The sequence below is a fragment of the Carcharhinus amblyrhynchos genome, chromosome 5 (genome assembly GCF_965287045.1).
Source record: "Carcharhinus amblyrhynchos chromosome 5, sCarAmb.v2.hapA, whole genome shotgun sequence".
NCBI classification, from domain to species: Eukaryota; Metazoa; Chordata; class Chondrichthyes; order Carcharhiniformes; family Carcharhinidae; genus Carcharhinus; species Carcharhinus amblyrhynchos.
Genome location: NC_137328.1, coordinates 61559647 through 61578412, shown reverse-complemented (window position 1 = coordinate 61578412; position 18766 = coordinate 61559647). Strand labels below are relative to the sequence as shown.

General features: G+C 40.3%; 1 protein-coding gene across 3 annotated transcripts in view; it reads right to left on the bottom strand.

The window, feature by feature from the left end:
• LOC145343067 (protein prune homolog 2-like) overlaps positions 1–18766 on the bottom strand; it is a 131087-nt gene that overhangs the window by 90356 nt on the left and 21965 nt on the right. The window contains exons 1-2 of one of the 3 annotated variants that reach the window (XM_080188890.1): positions 14217–14331; positions 4019–4098 (exon numbers count right to left, since the gene is read on the bottom strand). In XM_080188890.1, the coding sequence (XP_080045016.1) occupies positions 4019–4076 (58 nt within the window). In that variant the 5' untranslated portion in view covers positions 4077–4098; positions 14217–14331. Of the gene's footprint in view, positions 1–4018; positions 4099–13321; positions 13520–14216; positions 14332–18766 lie in introns of those variants that run through there. The other 2 variants (XM_080188891.1, XM_080188889.1) reach the window with 2 other exon arrangements.

Sequence of the window (18766 nt, the reverse complement as noted above, 5' to 3'; positions counted from 1 at the left end):
ATCACTTGACTACGAATCCAGAAACTCAGCTAACGTCCTGGGGACCTGGATTTGAATTCCACCACAGCAGATGGTGGTATTCGAATTCAACAAAAAATCTGGAATTAAGAATTTATTTGTGACCGTGAAACCATTGCTAATTGTCCGATAAATCCATCTGGTTCACTAATGTTCTTTAGGAAAGGAAATTTGCCTTCCTTACCTGATCTGGCCTACATATGGTTGACTCTCAACTATCCTCAAAATGGCCTAGGAAGCCATTCAGTTCAACGGCAACTAGGGATGGGCAATAAATGCTGGCCAGCCAGCGACGCTTATGTTCAATGGATGAATTAAAATGAAACAAATGGCAGTAAGAGAAATAAAAACATAAATCAGTCTATCTGAAGGACAATGGTTCCCAGATAACGTTTCATTGCTTGCTCGGTGGCATTCTTTCCCACATTTCTGAAAGTTCTTAAGCTCCCACTCTTGCCTGGTTACTATCAGCAGCTTCTGGTTTCAACTCCCTCAGTTTCAGGAGTACAGGACTGTCATTTAATCCATCTCCTCTTGCAACAATCCCATATCAGGGAGGACTTCCCTGCTTTGACATGGAGTGTGAGGGTGCGTGCATGCGGGGTCTGAACAGCAAATGAAATTGACACTGTCTGGGCCACTACTGATGCAGGAATCCATTTTTCCCCTGCCATATAGCTCTTCCCTTCCTAAACTTCTTCCTCTTTACCTCTGCCCATCTTGGTTCTTTGTTACCACTTCTTGCGTCACCTCCAGGTGTATCAGGTCAAAAAAGTCATCCTCAATCTGTGACCAAACATCAATGATGCTGGGGAATCTTGGACTGTTGCAGATGAGGTATGTGATAAATGCTCAAGAATCAATTTACTCACCACGAGACCCCTCCCATTGGGAAACCTTCAGGATCTGTGTTAAAGTCTTGACAAACCTTTTGGCCTGGCTATTTGTTACAGGGTGGAATGGGGCTGACTTCATCTGCTGGACTGCCTGATAGTTGAGGTAATCCACAAATATGCCAGTGTGGCCTGTTGCCACTCTATTTGATCAGGGCTTCCAAACTGAGCAAGTTGTCAAGTCGCTCTATAGTCACCGCTGCAAACCACTGATTTCACAATTGCCAATTCTGGCAATCATCTCTCTCTCTCTCTCTATACTGGGCTTGTGAAGTCCACATAGATCCTTTGCTAAGGAGCTTCAGGTCATTTCCACAAGTGGAGAGATGTCAACAGCGGTATTTTTCACACTACAGCATAAGATTCATAAACTGCTGCCTTCTGTCTGATCTGAGAGTCAATACCTGGCCTCCAAAAATAGCTCCTGACTATCTCTTTCCTTTGCATCCACGTGCTCTTGGAGCACTTGATCCAGCACCTTCCTACATAATGCAAAAGGAACGTCCATTTTCATGTCCACAAAAGAGACAGCCATTCATTATGGACAAGTCCCATTTACTTCACAGGTTGGGGCTCAAATCAGGCTGATTCCTAATAGTTCTTCATAAGACTAAATCCATTCTTTTGGTGTTTCAAACCTGATACAGGCACTTTGTCAAAGCTTATGTATTTTTACTTCAATGATAAAGGGTCATCTGGGTTCAAAACATCAGCTTTCTCTCCTTAGAGATGCTGCTAGACCTGTTGAGATTTTCCAGCATTTTCTCTTTGGTTCTCTTGCCTCATCTTCAGCTTTGTCTCTCTTGGACTCCTCTTTCAATTATGCCTGACAGTTCCAGGCAATATGCCTCACCCACTTAGAGTGGGGACAGTGGGCTTAACGAGTTCAGCATGTGGACTCTGTGGCCAGGCTTGCCACAGTGGCAGCATTCTATGGTTGACACCACGTTCTGTTACTCTTTGGAGTATTCTGACACCGACACCCAACTGTGTTGCCTCATTTTCAGCCAGTTCCATAGAAGTAGCTACGCCAAACGCCACTTTAAAAATCCAGACATTGCTTTTGTCAGCAGTTTCCATTGCATCACTTCATTGCAAAGCCTATACACCAAACCCTCAAGGCACCCTGCAAGAAAAGACCAAATTTGCAGGGCTCAATATGTCTCTTTGACACTGCCACAAATTGTGCAATGGTTTTGCCTTCCTACTGCATTTCACTAATAAAAATTGGAAATGTTCTGCTATCATAATTGGTTTTGGGGCATAATCATTCCTTAGTACTTTACACAACTCCGCAGATTCCCTGGTTGTATGAGGCTTCTTAATGTTGCGAATGTTTTACTCCCTGCAGTGCTTAAGACTGCTAATGCGAGATTACCCATCTTATTTACCTCGAGTGGAAATGCTCCATGTATAGTGTCCAACGCTCCATCTTTTCATTGAACAACCCCATTGATGAGCATTTTCTGTTTCCTTTGAAGGGATTTTGTTCCACCTTCACATTCTGTAACTACTTTTCTGCACTCTGATCTTCGCATCTCTGCTCCCTCACCAACTGTGCTGCCTTGCTCTTATCGTCAGCTCTAATCCCAAAGGTCTGTGTTTCCAGTGGAGATCTCTCTCTCCTATACCTGGTCCCCGATTGTAGCCCGTGTCCCACCAAGACCAGTTCTCTCAATGCCTAGGCCTGTTCCCTCAAGTCTACCCCAGTATCTTGATGATTCACGCCGCTTTCGGAGTCCAGGACGATGTCAATCTTCCTCCCTTTCCTAAAAGTCAGCTGTGATATGCAGTCTGTGGGCCATGACTCAGCCTCATTGCCAGTTATTATGTTTGAGATCTGATACAGACTAATAAAAACGAGATCACTGGTAGCAAACGAACTGGATCTGCTTATTAACACATCTGCATCCTAACACAGTCAGCACATGACTGGCTAGTCAAACTCAGGTCATTTCAGCCATTCTCTTGGCCCCCAACATACATAAGTGCCCAAGACTGACCTCAAACCTCTGCAAATGAGACTACCCAAAATTTTATTACTTGTGTTCAAACTCCCACTGAGCCCTGTTCTCCCATCATACCTTTGATTGGCTCCTGATGCAAAGATTGGAAGGATCTTAATACAAACAAAAAAGAGTTCAAACTCTCACTTTTCCCTTTACCCCAGCAATGTCTTTTACAGACATACAAATTCAGAAAGAGAAAACAATTTTCAATATGCATCATATCCTCTAATATGCAGGGTAAGTATGAGGTGCCTGTTAATAAACAGGGGAACAGAGGTTAGACAGACCTCTCTCCGAAGAGAACAGACGTGGCCAAAGCAGATTCCATGATTTTTCAACAGCCCACGCAGACACTTGTCACATTCTTGGCCTACCAGTCTTATTGAAAACTTTCATGCAAAATACAAATCTCCATGTTTGTAGATCTCGCCTTGGAATTCTCTACAAACATTGCTCCCATTTGGGCTGCTTCAACAAGAATCCACCTCGCAGTTTGTTACTATTGCTTGCTAACACCCCTTTCTCCTGGATCTCTGAGCACATTCAAGCTTCCCTGTCCAAGCATAATTTCAGATGATTCTTGTCCACAAAGCAGCACACCATGGCTCCAAAAAGCCTGCAGTAAGGATACAACAGTCTTCAGCTGTCTCTTTGGATCTTCAGGACTTCTCTCAAGCCCACTTAGCTTCCAGTCTATCCCTCACAGCTCTCTTTTCTGCTCCTTTCTTTTGACTGGACTTCTGGACTTCTTTCTAATCCCGGTCTTTGTACTGGGACCTTTCCCTGTCTCTGTGCTCCACCGCTTAAACTTATGGTTAAGTATTCAGTTTCACCACAGTATCTGCAGCGAAATTTAACTGAACAGTAGGCAATAAATGACCCAATATAAAAACTTAAATACAGACTGTAAAGTTAACAAAGTTATCAGAATAAATCCCTGTATTTTCTTCATATTGATCAGCTCATTTTTAAATCAAAACTGTTAGTAATACTAGATTAGGTTACGCTTTTGAGAGGGTCATAATTACTGTGATATTGACTCTCAGCACATAATTTAGCACAGTTATTTCCAGAATAAATTAATTAAACTCTTCCTACCAGGTCTGCTTTCTTCAGCTAAGGGACTTAGCACACCCTCCTCAAAGGGGATGTCCATTCCCACATCGTCTGGCACTGATCTGTGAAACACAGGCACATCAATTAATTCCTGTGAATGCTGTGTATGTAATACAAATACATTGACATCTGTTAAGTGAACACTGTTCTCATGTTTTGATTCCAGTAACATGCACACCTTCTAAAACACAAGTTTGGCAGCCAGGTAGATGCTCGATGGGCCAAAGAGTCTCCTTCCGTGCTTTAGATTTTGACAGCAAGATTTCTGCCTATTCTTACCCATTCTGTAAACCCCATTGTGATATAAAACGTCTATTTTACAAAGCCTGAATTTTGAACTAAAAGTAAATAGGTTTACATCAATTTGAAGATTAGCTTGTTAATGTAAAGTCACAATTTTAGTGTAGAACCAATTTTCCCTGTGGCAGTTATGTACAAACGCTTCAAATAGTGATTGTATCTATACCCTTGCTTTAGTTGATCTTCAAAGACCTCAAGCCAAACAAAAAGGCCGGTGGGGGGAGGAAAGAGAAAGAGAGAGAGAGAGGGAGAAAGAGAGAGAGAAGCAAAAGTTATTCCAACAGACAAGGATGCCTCTAACTTCTTCCTAGCATTACGGACTGGAGTGGTTAGACGATTAAATAGTACTCATTTCTCCTCTCATCATCCATTCGTAAACAAAGATGCTGCGATCTGTTCCCATCTTTAAAGCAATGACAAATTTCCCAACCCCTCAGTTTTGGTGCAATCCGATTTTCTGTTTATACCCCCACAGTTGACTTGAGGTAGGATGAACTCAAAAAAAGATTTTTTTTTGCACACAAAATCTAACCAGGAAAAAAAAAGAGGGCTCACAACATTTCCCCTCACCTTCAGATAATAAAGGGGTAGAGAGAAGATTTATATTGTGGAGATCAAAGAGGAAAGAAATACTATTTCACGTGGGCTTGAGTCTAGAATGGAAGTCCAATGAAGTAGTATTCTTTTATGGAGGTCAGCAGACTAAAAACCAATGTTGTAGAATTCACTTCTCCGATGTTGACTTTGTATGATGAGATGGGCACAGAGATGAAGCAGTCTTGTAGGCAATGGTACATAACTTCCAACAGACCTGAGCAGAGCTCCTTTTCTGTGAGTTCCAGCTATTTTTAAAAGCTACGTCTCCAGACTTAGAATTTTAGAAATAGCCAAAAGGATACTTTTTATTGTCCCCTCACACCAGCATAATGCCCCCTGCCAGCATGTATAAGATGCCTCTTCATGGTTCAACCAATTATTCCAATTGTTGAATGAGTACTGAAGCAAAAAAGAACTTTTGGTGTACAATTTCCAATTTCTGCTTGAACCAGTAGTTATATTAAAAAAAAACTTGTATTTACATTGCACCAGATCACAGCTCGCAAAATAATTGTTAGAATTGCTTCTGACACCTGGTTATTTCTCTCTCTAAACTGGAGATAATCACAAGAGGTTATTGCAGAAGGTCGAGGGACATGGAGTTGGGGGTAGGGTGTTAGTGTGGATAGAGGATTGGTTGTCAAATAGGAAGCAGAGAGTGGGGGTCAACGGGTGCTATTCAGATTGGCGGATGGTGACCAGTGGAGTGCCCCAGGGGTCGGTGCTGGGGCCTCAGCTTTTTACCATTTATATAGATGATCTGGAGGAGGGAACCGAGTGTAGGGTGTCGAAATTTGCTGATGACACCAAGATTGGGGGAACGGCAAATTGTGCGGAGGGTGTGGAGAGTCTGCAGAAGGATCTAGATAGGTTGGGCGAATGGGCCAGGAAATGGCAAATGGAATTTAATGTTGGCAAGTGTGAGGTGGTCCACTTTGGTAGGAAGAATGGTAGGAAGGACTATTACTTACGGGGCGAAAAACTGCAGCAGGCGACGGTGCAGAGGGACCTCGGGGTCCTTGTGCATGAGTCGCAAAAACCCAGCTTGCAGGTGCAGCAGGTGGTCAGGAAGGCGAATGGGATGCTGGCCTTCATAGCGAGGGGGATTGAATATAAAAGTAGGGAGGTCTTGCTGCAGCTGTATAGGGCATTGGTGAGGCCGCAGCTGGAGTACTGTGCGCAGTTTTGGGCGCCGCACCTGCGCAAAGATATTTTGGCCTTGGAGGGAGTGCAGAGGAGGTTTACTAGGCTGATGCCGGAGTTGAGGGGGTTGAGCTATGAGGAGAGGCTGAATAAACTGGGCTTGTACTCGTTACAGTTTAGAAGAATGAGGGGAGATCTCATTGAGACGTATAAGATGATGAATGGGATGGATAGGATAGAGGTGGAAAGACTCTTCCCACTCAAAAAAGACAATAGGACTAGGGGGCACAGCCTCAAGATAAAAGGGGGGCGGTTTAGAACGGAGTTGAGGAGGAACTTCTTCACTCAAAGGGTGGTGAATCTCTGGAATTCTCTGCCCGTTGAAGTGGTGGAGGCTGCCTCGCTAAATATTTTTAAGACGCGGGTTGATGGGTTTTTGATAAGAGAGGGGATTAAGGGTTATGGGGAGAGGCTGGGAAAGTGGAACTGAGCAGCGACAGATCAGCCATGATCTTATTGAATGGCAGGGCAGGCTCGAAGGGCTGGATGGCCTACTCCTGCTCCTATTTCTTATGTTAAAACTCTGCTGCCCATGTCCTAATTCAGCACTATTTCCCAATTACCCACCCTTGATCTACATTGGCTCCTTCAATGCCTCAATTTTAAAATTCTTATCCTGGTTTTCAAATTTTGTGTCACCTTCACCTCTAATGTTTTCCAGCCCAATTACGCTCTGAGATATCTCTGGTCCCTTAATTTTGTCTTAATGAGTATCCACAATTTTAAGAGTCCACCGTTTGTGGCCATATCTTCAATTACCAAGATCCAAGCTCATCAAATTTCTCCTTAAATCTCCCTCTAAGAGGGTCCTTAAATCCTGAGTTTTTGATAGCTTATCCCAATACCTTCTTATGTAGCTTAGTCAAATCCTACTTTATGATCCTTGCATGCAGTACCTTAAAATATTTAATGTCAAAAAGGTATTAAATACATACAAGCTATTGTTGCTAAATGACCATTATTTCACCAAATAAGCAACCAGTTTTGCAAACAAGACTAAAAGGCAGATCTGTTCTAAACAGAAATGGCCAAGCAAAGCACTGCCATAGAATCCATGCACTCATGTAAAACACTACATCAAAATCAAAAGGGCTTGTGTTTAATCCTTTGTCATGGCAAACATCTCTAAAGTACAGCACTTCCATAAGATCATATCCTGTGTTAAGTCCTGCTCACCTTTACCCCACTCTTTGCTGACACACATTGGCTAAAACCTCAGATGCAAGTTCCTTTATCGTTTTGCCACAACCTCATAACATCCCATAGCCCTACAACCATCCTAAATACTCAATTTTTCGGGCTCTGCCCTTGCTCAAAGAATAGCGGGTCCATTTTGGCAAGTTCAAGCGTAAGGAGCTTTGACATACAGGATCATTTGGATTTACCTCACACACACTAGCTGGATGGTCATTGAATTGAAGTCCTTTGTATGGGCAAAATTAGAGAGTTTGCATTTGGGCCTTTCTAGCCCAGGTACTTCCCATAGACTTGGTGCATGCTACAATTTAATTCAAATTAATTAGACTCTGTTTTGTAATCTCCATGGAGGAATTAATTGAAAAGCGTGCTTCAAGAGAATATGGGGATCTCTTATATCTAGTGGTTTGCGCCATTTACATATGCCCTGTTTCAATGTTTTCACAGCCACCAGCAAAATCTACTGATCGGTGATTGAGTTTTGATGATACAGGTTGCACATGTTCATTCAGCATAATTCCTCAATAACTTCTGGAGTGCACAAAGAGAGAGTGGAAAATCTAGGTAAGATTCACAAAGGCTGTAAATACTTGTGGATGGAGTATCACTAGGCTGGATACAACCATTGTTAAGTTAGGCAGCGTGTGAAAGGAGTCACAAATATCATCCTACGAAGGGAGAAATTCCCATTGGGAAGTTTCCTTTAGAAACCCAAATTTCCAATCTTACATGTGTTTTAAATAAGAGGGGAATATTTTAATGACGATCAAGAGCTGTGAGAATTTTAGCCATCTTGCAGCAATGACTTTGGAAAATATTCTTCCTGTAAAGTCCTAAGATAGTACTGGTGGGGTCATCAGTGGGGTAGTTAGAAACTGAGTTATTTTACATGCAATATGGTGGACTAAGAAAATAATGCCACTTTCTAGCAGATAAATTTGGAAGAAAACATTTAAAATGTAATGTTTTGAGTTGGGATTCCAGCAGAAATTTTCACCATCCTAATCACCAAAACTCCAACGATGCAAGTTTAGCAAGTGGGATTCACACCCAGCAACTTTACAAGTTTGTGCTTTCTCCGTTTCTACTCTTTATAAAGATTAAACCGAAATACTTCTAGAAATTTCTTGAAGAATTCAACTTGCAGATTCTTGAGGTATTCTTAAAAAAAAAATCACTGGTCAGTGGATTTGGTGCTCTTTTGGAAATCAACCATGGTGTATTAGGCTCACCCAGTGAGTTGGAGTAATTTCAAAAATGGGTTGTCAAGACACTAAACTAAGCATTCACAGAATGAATCCTAAAAGATAGCAGCGTAAGGAAAACAAACTAGCTGCTGGCTGTACAAATAACAAATGTCTAACCTTGGTTCTACATTTTATTTTGAAAGCAAGCAAACTTCAAACAGGGGCCACCCATGAGACTTCTGGAGAGTTTTTGACCTTTAAAGGGTTTCAGTCTTGTGATCCAGATCCATATCACCCAAAATGAGCACTGAATCCATTTTCTGTTCATTTTAAAAATGTGAAACAAAATTATTGCACTAGCACGTTCAACCAGACGATGGACAGCAACTCACCTCAAATTCAGTTTTTTATGATTAATATGAACTGATTATCATGGCACTCCAAAATGACTCACTTCAAATTGAAACTGAGGTGTGAACAACAGTGACGTATGGCAATTGCAGAGCCAGCTGGAATGCTAAATTTATGTGCTGTTATACTCCATATTTAATTACAGACCAGGTCACAAAAGAACAACTTCTTTCATTGCTAAACTTAATTAGGGATTACCAGAGTTCTGCCCAATCCATATCACCATCTTGATTAATAGCATTTCTAGCCAAAGGCCTGTGTATCTGAGCATTTTTATACAAATTAGCAAGTGATGATGCCCCAATCATGTAAATTTCTGAATAGTATGCTGCATTAGTACCCAAAAACATACATAGAATCCCTACAGTCCAGAAGTAGGCCAACTGGCCCATCAAGTCTGCACTGGCCACAATCCCACGCAGGCCCTATTCCTGTAACCCCACATATTAACTCTGCTAATCTCCCTACCACTAGGGTCAATTTAGCCCAGCCAGTTAACCTAATCTGCATATCCTTGGACTGTGGGATGAAACCAGAGCACCCAGGAGGAAACCCACACAGACATGTTTATCAAATAACAAACATTTTAAAATCAAAACATTGAACATAATTAAAGCTATCACAAAATTGAGCCTTAGCCACTAAATGAAATGTGCAATTCCATGATAATCAACACTAACATGAAATACTTCAATTAACTCCATCCACCCCATTGATAAAGCACATTTCCTTCACTTTAGAACAAGCTGTTTACAAGTTTAAGAAAATACAAATGTCTGGATAATAAAACCTTATTTATGACATTAGCTTACAGGTACTTATAGAAAGGCAGGCAACAATTCCACCCCAATCAGCATTCTGACTTGTGGCACAAAACTCTATGCCCATCCACATCAGTTCTTCCTCTGCAAATGATAGCCAGGTAGCTGTGATGTTATGTTGTGCTGCAGATTTTACAAGTGCAGAGATTTTGTCTCCAGATGTTTCCTATTGGCCCTCCAGCTTCAGAAAGTCCACCTACCACCTTAATTGGATCATGACCTCTTAATAATTGGTCAATCTTGGCAAAATCAATGTCATGTGACTATTCACATGAGTGTGGGGTCAGAATCCTCATTTGATCCTGACGTGGGGAGTCCCAACCCAAAATGTTAACTCATGCTATTACATACTTGCAATTTTATTGAATGCTTTACTTCTTTTAAATAGTTACCAGCTATTAAAATAAAAAATATTGGACAAAGAAATGGCACATGTTAAGAATGCAGGAGCTAATGTCATGAAGAGTTATTTCTAAGGTCTATGGCTGCCGCTGTGGTCAGGTAGGCAGAAGGAGCCTCCAAGTCATCCTGGACTGCAGGCACCTTTGGTCTGTCACAGAGAGGCTGCCTCTCGGCAGCTGCCCTGCTCGAGACACAATGGGGCTCCATGAGTCGACTAGAAAATTTTGGTTGGTTACAACTGGCTTTTTAATTATTATGGTTGGTTGACCTTCGCTTGGAGCAGGTGGCCATTCCCTTCCTGACCCAAAGTCTAGGAAGAGAGGCTAGTGGTAGAAAACAGTTATGTTGGCTGACAGTATGAAATTACATGACCGCCCAAGCCAATCCCACCCAGTATCATGATGTATTAATATTACAAACAAATTATAGCTGCCAAATCATTTAAGCATTTTTGCAGGTACTGAGCATAAATTTTAAATTAGTATGAAGTTTAATCCACAATACTATAGAGAAATGAAAATATGGATTTCAGTGGATAGCAATAGTCCTGCTTCTGGAATCCTTCAAAACTTCTGTACATAACTTTGCACTTCTTTCCTTGCCAGAGCATCAACACCACCTTGTTTCTTTTCTCACCTTAACTGTCAAAGTCTCACACTGCATTCACAACTAGAATCTGATTTTAAAACCACAGTGGGGCTACATGTTACTTATCATACTGATGCATATTATAGGAGGCTAGAATAACATTCAGTTCATGTTATAGCATACAGGGCATAAACAGAAATCATCAGCAAAATATCAAGCCCATACCAATCCTGAGCAAAATCCTACATTGAAATGTGACTGTTATAAATTTCAAAGCCTTTCAAATTTTGATATACATTCCCTCAGTGTTGAGCATCTGAAATATTTAGAACACAAATTCTATCAGTCTAAATTCACCATGATTTAAAGAATATGTTACTTCATTTGTTTCATGAGATAGAAGCTAACCGTCCTTCCTTAGATTATTTAACAGATGTTATCTAGAAACATTTTGAATTCAGGGCAATGGACCTTTGATCTTCCACTGTCCTGCTTATAAGAATAAGCAAGTATTATGTGCAAATATTAGTCCAAGTCAGACCTTCACTTTTAATTTATGCTACCTAATTACAATCATTTGGTTTATCTTGAAATAGTGCTTCAGATATATCTTATCCAAAGATTTTAATATATATCTTGTGTACTTCTGCAAGGTTCCTACTCAATTGCCTCCTTTCGTGGTTAGAGAACAGTTTCACCATCTTTCTTCAATCTTGTAAAAATTTTTCTCTATCACAGCTTTGCCCAAATGTCTTGGGAACTGAAGTAGATTCCAAGGAGAAGCCTAATGAGTTCATTGTACACTTCCAGCAATCCAATGTCTATCTCAACATGGTTAGCTATTTCTGCACTTTTCATTGTATGGAAAGATAATCAACTTTTTAATCCAAAGAGTCATGTTTGTGGGTATTTTATTTTGATTGTGTAACAATAGTATTTGTCTAAAGTGTAAAAGTATACAACAATCAACCTCTACATTAGTTTTTAATCAGAAATGCATAGCAACTGCACAGAACATGAAATCAAAATTTGAACTACTTTTGATGGATTGCAAATTGTCTGCTCATCTTTCAAATATGCACCAAAAATTGAGAAATTCTGGAATTCAATTTAATTCCCAATGAGTTTGAACAACTAGATGGGGGTAGGATAGGGTAAGTGCACAACACACGTCTTGGCCTTAATTTCAGGTCTGGGGCATTTTTTGTCTCCAAGCCTCATCTGCCATTGGTCAGCTGCCTACCTACAATGGAAAACAAGCTTAGGTGACCAGTAACTGGCAAATGAGGTGGTTTTTAAGTATTGGTTTTATCACTTACTAAGAACATTATTCTTAACAAAATAAATATTCTATTACTTTGCATCAACTTTCTCCAGGCTTTCAAAAATCACAGCACCTGTTACAAGCTCTACATCAGATATATGCCCATTTTGAATGGACAGCTGTTGAACTTGAGCTAAAATATCTTTCAAATATTAAAATATAAACACAGATCTTGAACAATGTTTTTTTAAAATGCAAAAGCATCATTCTGTGATAACCTATTCTTGCTCTACAACTGCACTTTGAGAGGCTAAAAATTACTACTCTGACAGCAATGATGTAGAATTTGCACGTCAGGCCTCTCATCACAAATTTGGCTTCAACCAAGGTTAAGTGTTGATCTACTGATAAATAATTTCTGGGCATTTTTCCTCATTGATTACAAAAAACATAAAAAAACTCTTCATTACTTTAACTGCCACTGACAACTGACAGAGTCTGACAACCTTCATTAGAAATAACTACACATTTTCACCTTGACCTTATGATTTGCCATCTTGTGCCTTTGGGTTTCAGATTCCAAGTGCAAATGCTCAGCAATTAAATGCTGACAAAAAAACATACTTGTCTCCAAAGAAAGTAGTGAATTTATTCAAGACTAGTATATCTTCCAGCGCATCTACCCTGGCTCATAATCATTATTGTCCCAATAGTGCGCTAGCCACTCAACTGTTGGGGTACCAGCTGCCACAAAACATGTCAAAGCAACATTTCAATGACCCTTCCTTCCCTGTTGGCGTTGGAGGGGAAGGTTTGTTCAAATTGTAATGCTGCCAGAACTCATAACATCAGAAATTGTATTCAGCATTTCATGTAGAAAACATTTTCGGGAAATGAAGCAACCTTCAACAGGCTCTGAACCACAAATGACAGCTCTTATTTTCATAATTTAGCAAGCAGACAGAATACACTATAGATAAATCACTTATTTCATTATTTTCTGTACAAATGCAGAAAGAGAAGATATTCTCTGCCTCTGTGCTGAACTACAGAACCTTCTGATTGAAAAACTAACGTAGTTACCAACATTGATTGAACAATTTGACTTAAACTACAATATAAAGTGTAGTTATCAAAAAGCATTGCTCACATCTTAACTAATGTAAAATAATGAATGCATTTACACTTCAAGCATGTTGAATTCCAAAAAGAAAAAAAAACTTGATCCATGCCAAAAGTCACTTCTAATCATGCAAAAGCCTTATTTGCAGAGAACTAAGATTTTAGATTAAATTCACAGGCTGTTTTAAGTTACCTTTGCTTAATTTTCCATCAACAAACCTGCCTTTCAAGTGAGCAGAGGTTCAACTTACAGGAAACTAAAGCAAACAATTCATGACACTGTGACAAAAACAGTCTCTCTTCCACAACCTGCAGCCATTCAGCCTTAAGGATTGAATGAATGAGAGAAAGATATAAGCTTCAGCCATAGACAATGGGCCCACAAAAAGCACTGCAGCTGATAATATGACCAACAGGAAGTACACTGAACAACAAGCTAACATTTGTATTGACTTGTTTTGCATAGTTGACTCAAATATGTGGTTTGCCCAAGGCACCGTGAAAGAAATATCGGTACTCTCTTCAGTCAACCTTCTATTACCTTCATTATACAGTCAACAATGAGGATTTGACAATTATTTGCACACACTAGAACAAGCTCCATCTCTGAAATCCACATTATCATATGAATGAGTCAACCTCTGCTGATTTTACACCAGCCAAATGCTCATCAGAAGGTTACTTCATTGGGAATTCTATTGTTTCTATTCTGTACAACATACAAAGGACACAATTTTATCATTAACGCTTGATGACCCACTGTAGTCCAGCACAGAAAATTACTAACATTGCAGTTTCACAAAATATAATTCAAAAGTATCATTACTATATGTAAATAAACTCTTTAATGAACGACTGCAGGTGCAAAATGTAGTATGTCATATAGTTTTGAATCTATAGATAAATAGACACTGTATCTTTAAATAAAATGAATATTTAACAGTGAGAAAGCAGCTGCATTTAATTGAAGCACTGATAAGCGGTATGTAGTTCTTTGTGAATAGTCACAAGTAAACATGGATTTCTGTGATTTCAGTTACTCAAACACCAACTTTAAAATAAAAATCATGTTCTGTTGAAACCCTTACCTTTTAAAGGTGTGGACAATCTTGTAACCAAAAATATCACTATATTCTTTACTTTATTCTCTACATCCCTATGAGCAGCTCATTTCCAAACCAGATCTTCCATTTTACACTGCTGATCACATGACTGATGACACATCAAAACACAGATGATCACCTGCTTCCTTATAGCCCTTCAATGAGAAAGCACAGCAGCTTTGACTTTAATCATGGATCAGAGAGCAGGAAGAATTAAAGGCTGGCCACTGCATTGTAATTATTGGGGGTTTGCATTGTGACAAATCTGAATAATCCTAATTGCTTGAATAATAGCCTAATCTATCAAAACAGCTTTCACAGAGGGCTAGGTCTGCAATAAACCAGAAAAGAAAAATCTGTTAAAACCATCCAGGTAATTTGAATGGAAATAATTGCAGCACAGTACTTACTCAGTTGTATTTGATGTATGGTTCTCTGATAGTTCAGTTTTTCAACAATGTCCTAATTTTGTAACTCAAATGAAAAAAAAAGTGATTTGTCGTGAAATAAGCATTTCTGGCACAGTCCTAGCCTAAGTCTGCCAGAGGTCCACCACTGGATACATCTTGGGACAGGGGTTTGGGCTTCAAATCTGGTCTGCTACATTGGGGTGGAGGGGGACCGCAGGTATACAAATGAATGCAGCTACACTGGTTTCATGACTGATGGATATTGGATCTCTCCTGGAGGTAAAGACATAAACCCCAAACAATTCTAGTAATCTTCAGTATCTGATTAACCCTGTGACTAATTGGCCACTTAAAAATTCAGAACGAGTGGCTCCTTCTGCCACTTCAATCAGCCCCAGTGCTCTGGCAATCTTGGTGTCGGCTCACACCAATTTTGTGTGAATGATAGAAAGTTCCTTCAAATACTGGATAACCTCACAAATTGTGGTTGTTGGATGCCAATCACCTCAGCTACAAGATAGCGCTGCAGGAGTTCCTCAAGATAGCATCCTTGGCCCAACCATCTTCAGCTGTTTCATCAATAGCTTTCCTTCCAATCCCATGAACTTTATCACCTTGACGACCAAGGGCAACAAAGCAACAGGAACAACACCATTTGCAAGTTCCCCAAGTCACACACCATCCTGACGGTAGCGTGGCGGGGCGGGTATTTTCCAGACAAACCAAGTAAACAAACTCAAATTACATTCGGACAAAGAAAAAGGGGGCGGCTCCCCAAAAGGAGGGGGAAACCATCCTGACTTGGGACTATATTATAATTACTTCATTGTTGATGAGTAAAATTTCTGGCACTCCCTGCCTAACACCACGTGGGCTGCCGCTGTTCAACATGGCTCACTGCCATTATCTCAAGGGCAATTAGGGATGGGCAACAAATGTTGACTGTTAGTGATATTCACATCTCATAAACCATAAACAGTCAATGGCATAGGGACTTAAGGGATTTAAAAAGGCTCAATGATTTTCAAGCCCACCATGTTTTGCTCTGCTGCCACATTTTATGGGATAAGGAATAACCATAAGAAATTATGGAAGTGTAGAAAGCAAATATGTGAGTTTAAGCGTAGGTTAATACATAGCAATAGATTCTTGTCTATACTGACTGGGCATAAAATATTGCTTGGACAAAGCACAACTAGGAAAATAGGATGAGCAAAATTGTCTTTTCAAAGCCCATCCAATTTTTCTCTCTGATCTCTGCACAGGTGTTATTTTACAGATAAATATTCAATGTCCAACTATCTGAACACAAGTTTACAAGGCAAAGTTTCTACTCTTCTCTTATTTCACAAAGCTGTGGACTGCAGAATTAGGTCTACAGAATAGGTCACAGATCTGGAATACTGTGATCCAGGAGATTTCTTTCCTCAATATCAGGCACACTCATACTGATCCCTATTGTAAATAACTCATCCATATTAAACTTAACTTCTTAAGCCAATCTCTTTTCATCAGGGAGACATTGTTCAGTCCACTATTGCCAATGGCAAGTAATAGGACATATTATGTTTCATCCTGGCACTAGTTTTTTTGCAACACTGGAATATTGTTATTGGAATAATTAGTCAGTTTCACAACAGTTTTCTATAGGGAATCTAACTTGGGGACTCCTTGTACAGTCCTCTCAAGATGACAGACACTGCTGCAGCTGTAACAACGATGAAAGTAAGTTGTGAATCTCTGAGTTTCATTTCTATTTTGGGTGTTGGAATTAAGGGTTGGTTTCTCCAGTCTTATTTGCCTTTGCACTGATGCCAGTGGGAATGGAGAATTTGGCGCTCAGCTAAAATTCCATTCACCACAGTGGGACAGGAGAATCCCACCTGAAGGCGATACTGGAGAATTCTGACCTATATCTTCAGTCCTAGTCTCATTTTCATGTGCTGTTCTTCTTGCTCTCTGTTCGAAAACTTCAACTTCTGTTTCCATAGCTAGCATCTGTGCATTTGAGGATTTCCAGGCTCTTGAACTACCACCTCAACCAGGTACATTGCTGTGAGCTGCAGCTTTAACATGACCTGGAGCATTATTGTTTTCTCCTGCGTACCGCACGGATATGACCAATTTTTCCATAGGCATAGACTATGACTAGAAATGGGGACATGGTTCATTGTGTAGCTACAGTAATTAAACAGTTTCTTTAGCTCAAGAATGTAATTTGTAATAGTTTCACATGGCAACTGCTTCCTTCAATAGAATGCAACTCTCAATGCTTTTTCATTGAAAATTAATTGTGCCAAAATATGAGTCCAGAATTCCATTAATTTCAGCACATACTATTTTTTTCAATTGTGTAATCTGCAGACACACTAATTTGTACCTGAACATGATGTAGCCATTACCAGGTCCAGGCAGCGGGCGATCAACGGGGTTGTCCATCCTGACTGTCTGCCCACGTACGGCAGCTATATTCACGGCCAGGTATCCCTGGAGAGGGAGCATGTGGTGTCCACGGGCACAGTTGATGCCTTCCGTGCCCGCTGGGCACAGCAGGGACTGGTGTGTGTTATAGACCCTTACAATCACATTTTGATTTAATGTTTTAAGTTTCCTTTGGACTTTGGTTTCTGTTTGGGCTGTCCCCCCTTCCTTCTTGGGGGGCTGCCCTTTTTAATTTGTCCCTAAGTTAATTTGAGTTTGCTTGTTAGGTATGCAAAAGAGGTACCTGAACATGATGTGCGCACAAAGCAATCTTTCAAACTGCTTAAACTTCCTCAAAATCAATTTAGGTGTTCCAAAAATCAGGTCACAATGTTCTACAGTCTCAACCAAAACACAAAATACAATTGGATTTCAGCCTCATTGACATCCTTCTGCTGTTTACTGGACTGAGAAAAAAAACTCACCAAAGAGACTCAGTGCAAGCAGCCAGAGTTGAACTAACTTTACACCTCCCCACCAGAGAGGGCAGCAGAGTGGGCAGTATAATAAAATGCTCAGTCCTTACTGTATATTACAATTCACTTTGAAGAGATTATTATGTTTATTTAATTGTTTCCGTTAGCTTATCCCCAAGTATTTTTTATTCTTTTCACCCAATGTGAGCATTGCTGACGAGGCCAGCATTTTTTTATCGTACATCCCTAGTTGTCCTTGAGAAGATGGCGGTCAGCTGCCTTTTTAAACCACTAAGTCACGTGGCATAGGTACAATGTTAGAGAGGGAGTTCCAGGATTTTAACCAAGTGACAATGAAGGAACAGCGATATAACTCCAAGTCAGAATGGTGTGTGGCATCCCATGTACCTGCTGCCCTTGTCATTCTAAACGATGGAGGTCATGGATTTGGAAAATGTTGTCAAAGGAACCTTGGTGACATGCTGCAGTGCTTCTTGTAAATGGTGCATAATGTGCCACTGTGCTTCGGTGATGGATAGAGTGGAAGATGAAGGCGGATGAGGTGCCAACCAAACAGACTCTGTTGTGGGTGGTTTTGAGCTTTTTGAACTCCTGTAGTGGTGTCCTGGAACTGATTGGATTGACCTCCAATAACTACAACCATCTTTCTTTGAGCTAGGTATGACTCCAACTAATGGAGAGCTTTCCCCTGATTCCCATTGACTTCAGTTTTACTTGGGCTCCTTGATGCCACACAGTAGATTGCTACCTTGATGTCAAGGGCAGTCACTCTCACCTTACCCCCTGTGTTGAGCTCTTTTGTTTATGTTGAACCATGACTATAATTAGATCAGGAGCTGAATGGTCTTGGCAGAACCAAAACTGAGCATCAGTGAGCAGGTTATTGCTGAATAAGTGCCAAATAATAGCATCATCGACAACACATTATATCACTTTGCTGATGATTGAGAGTGGACTGATGGGGTGGTAATTGACCAGGTTGAATTTGTCCTGCTTAATTATTGTGAATAAGACATACTTGGGCAATTTTCCACATTGCCATGTAGAATCTAGTGTTATAGCTGTACTGGAACAGCTTGACTAAGGGTGAAGGTAGTTGTGGAGCACAAGTCTTCATTACTATTGTTGGAATATTGTCAGGGCACATGGCTTTTGCAGTATCCATTGCCTTCAGTTGTTTCTTGGTATCATGTGGAGTGAATCAAAT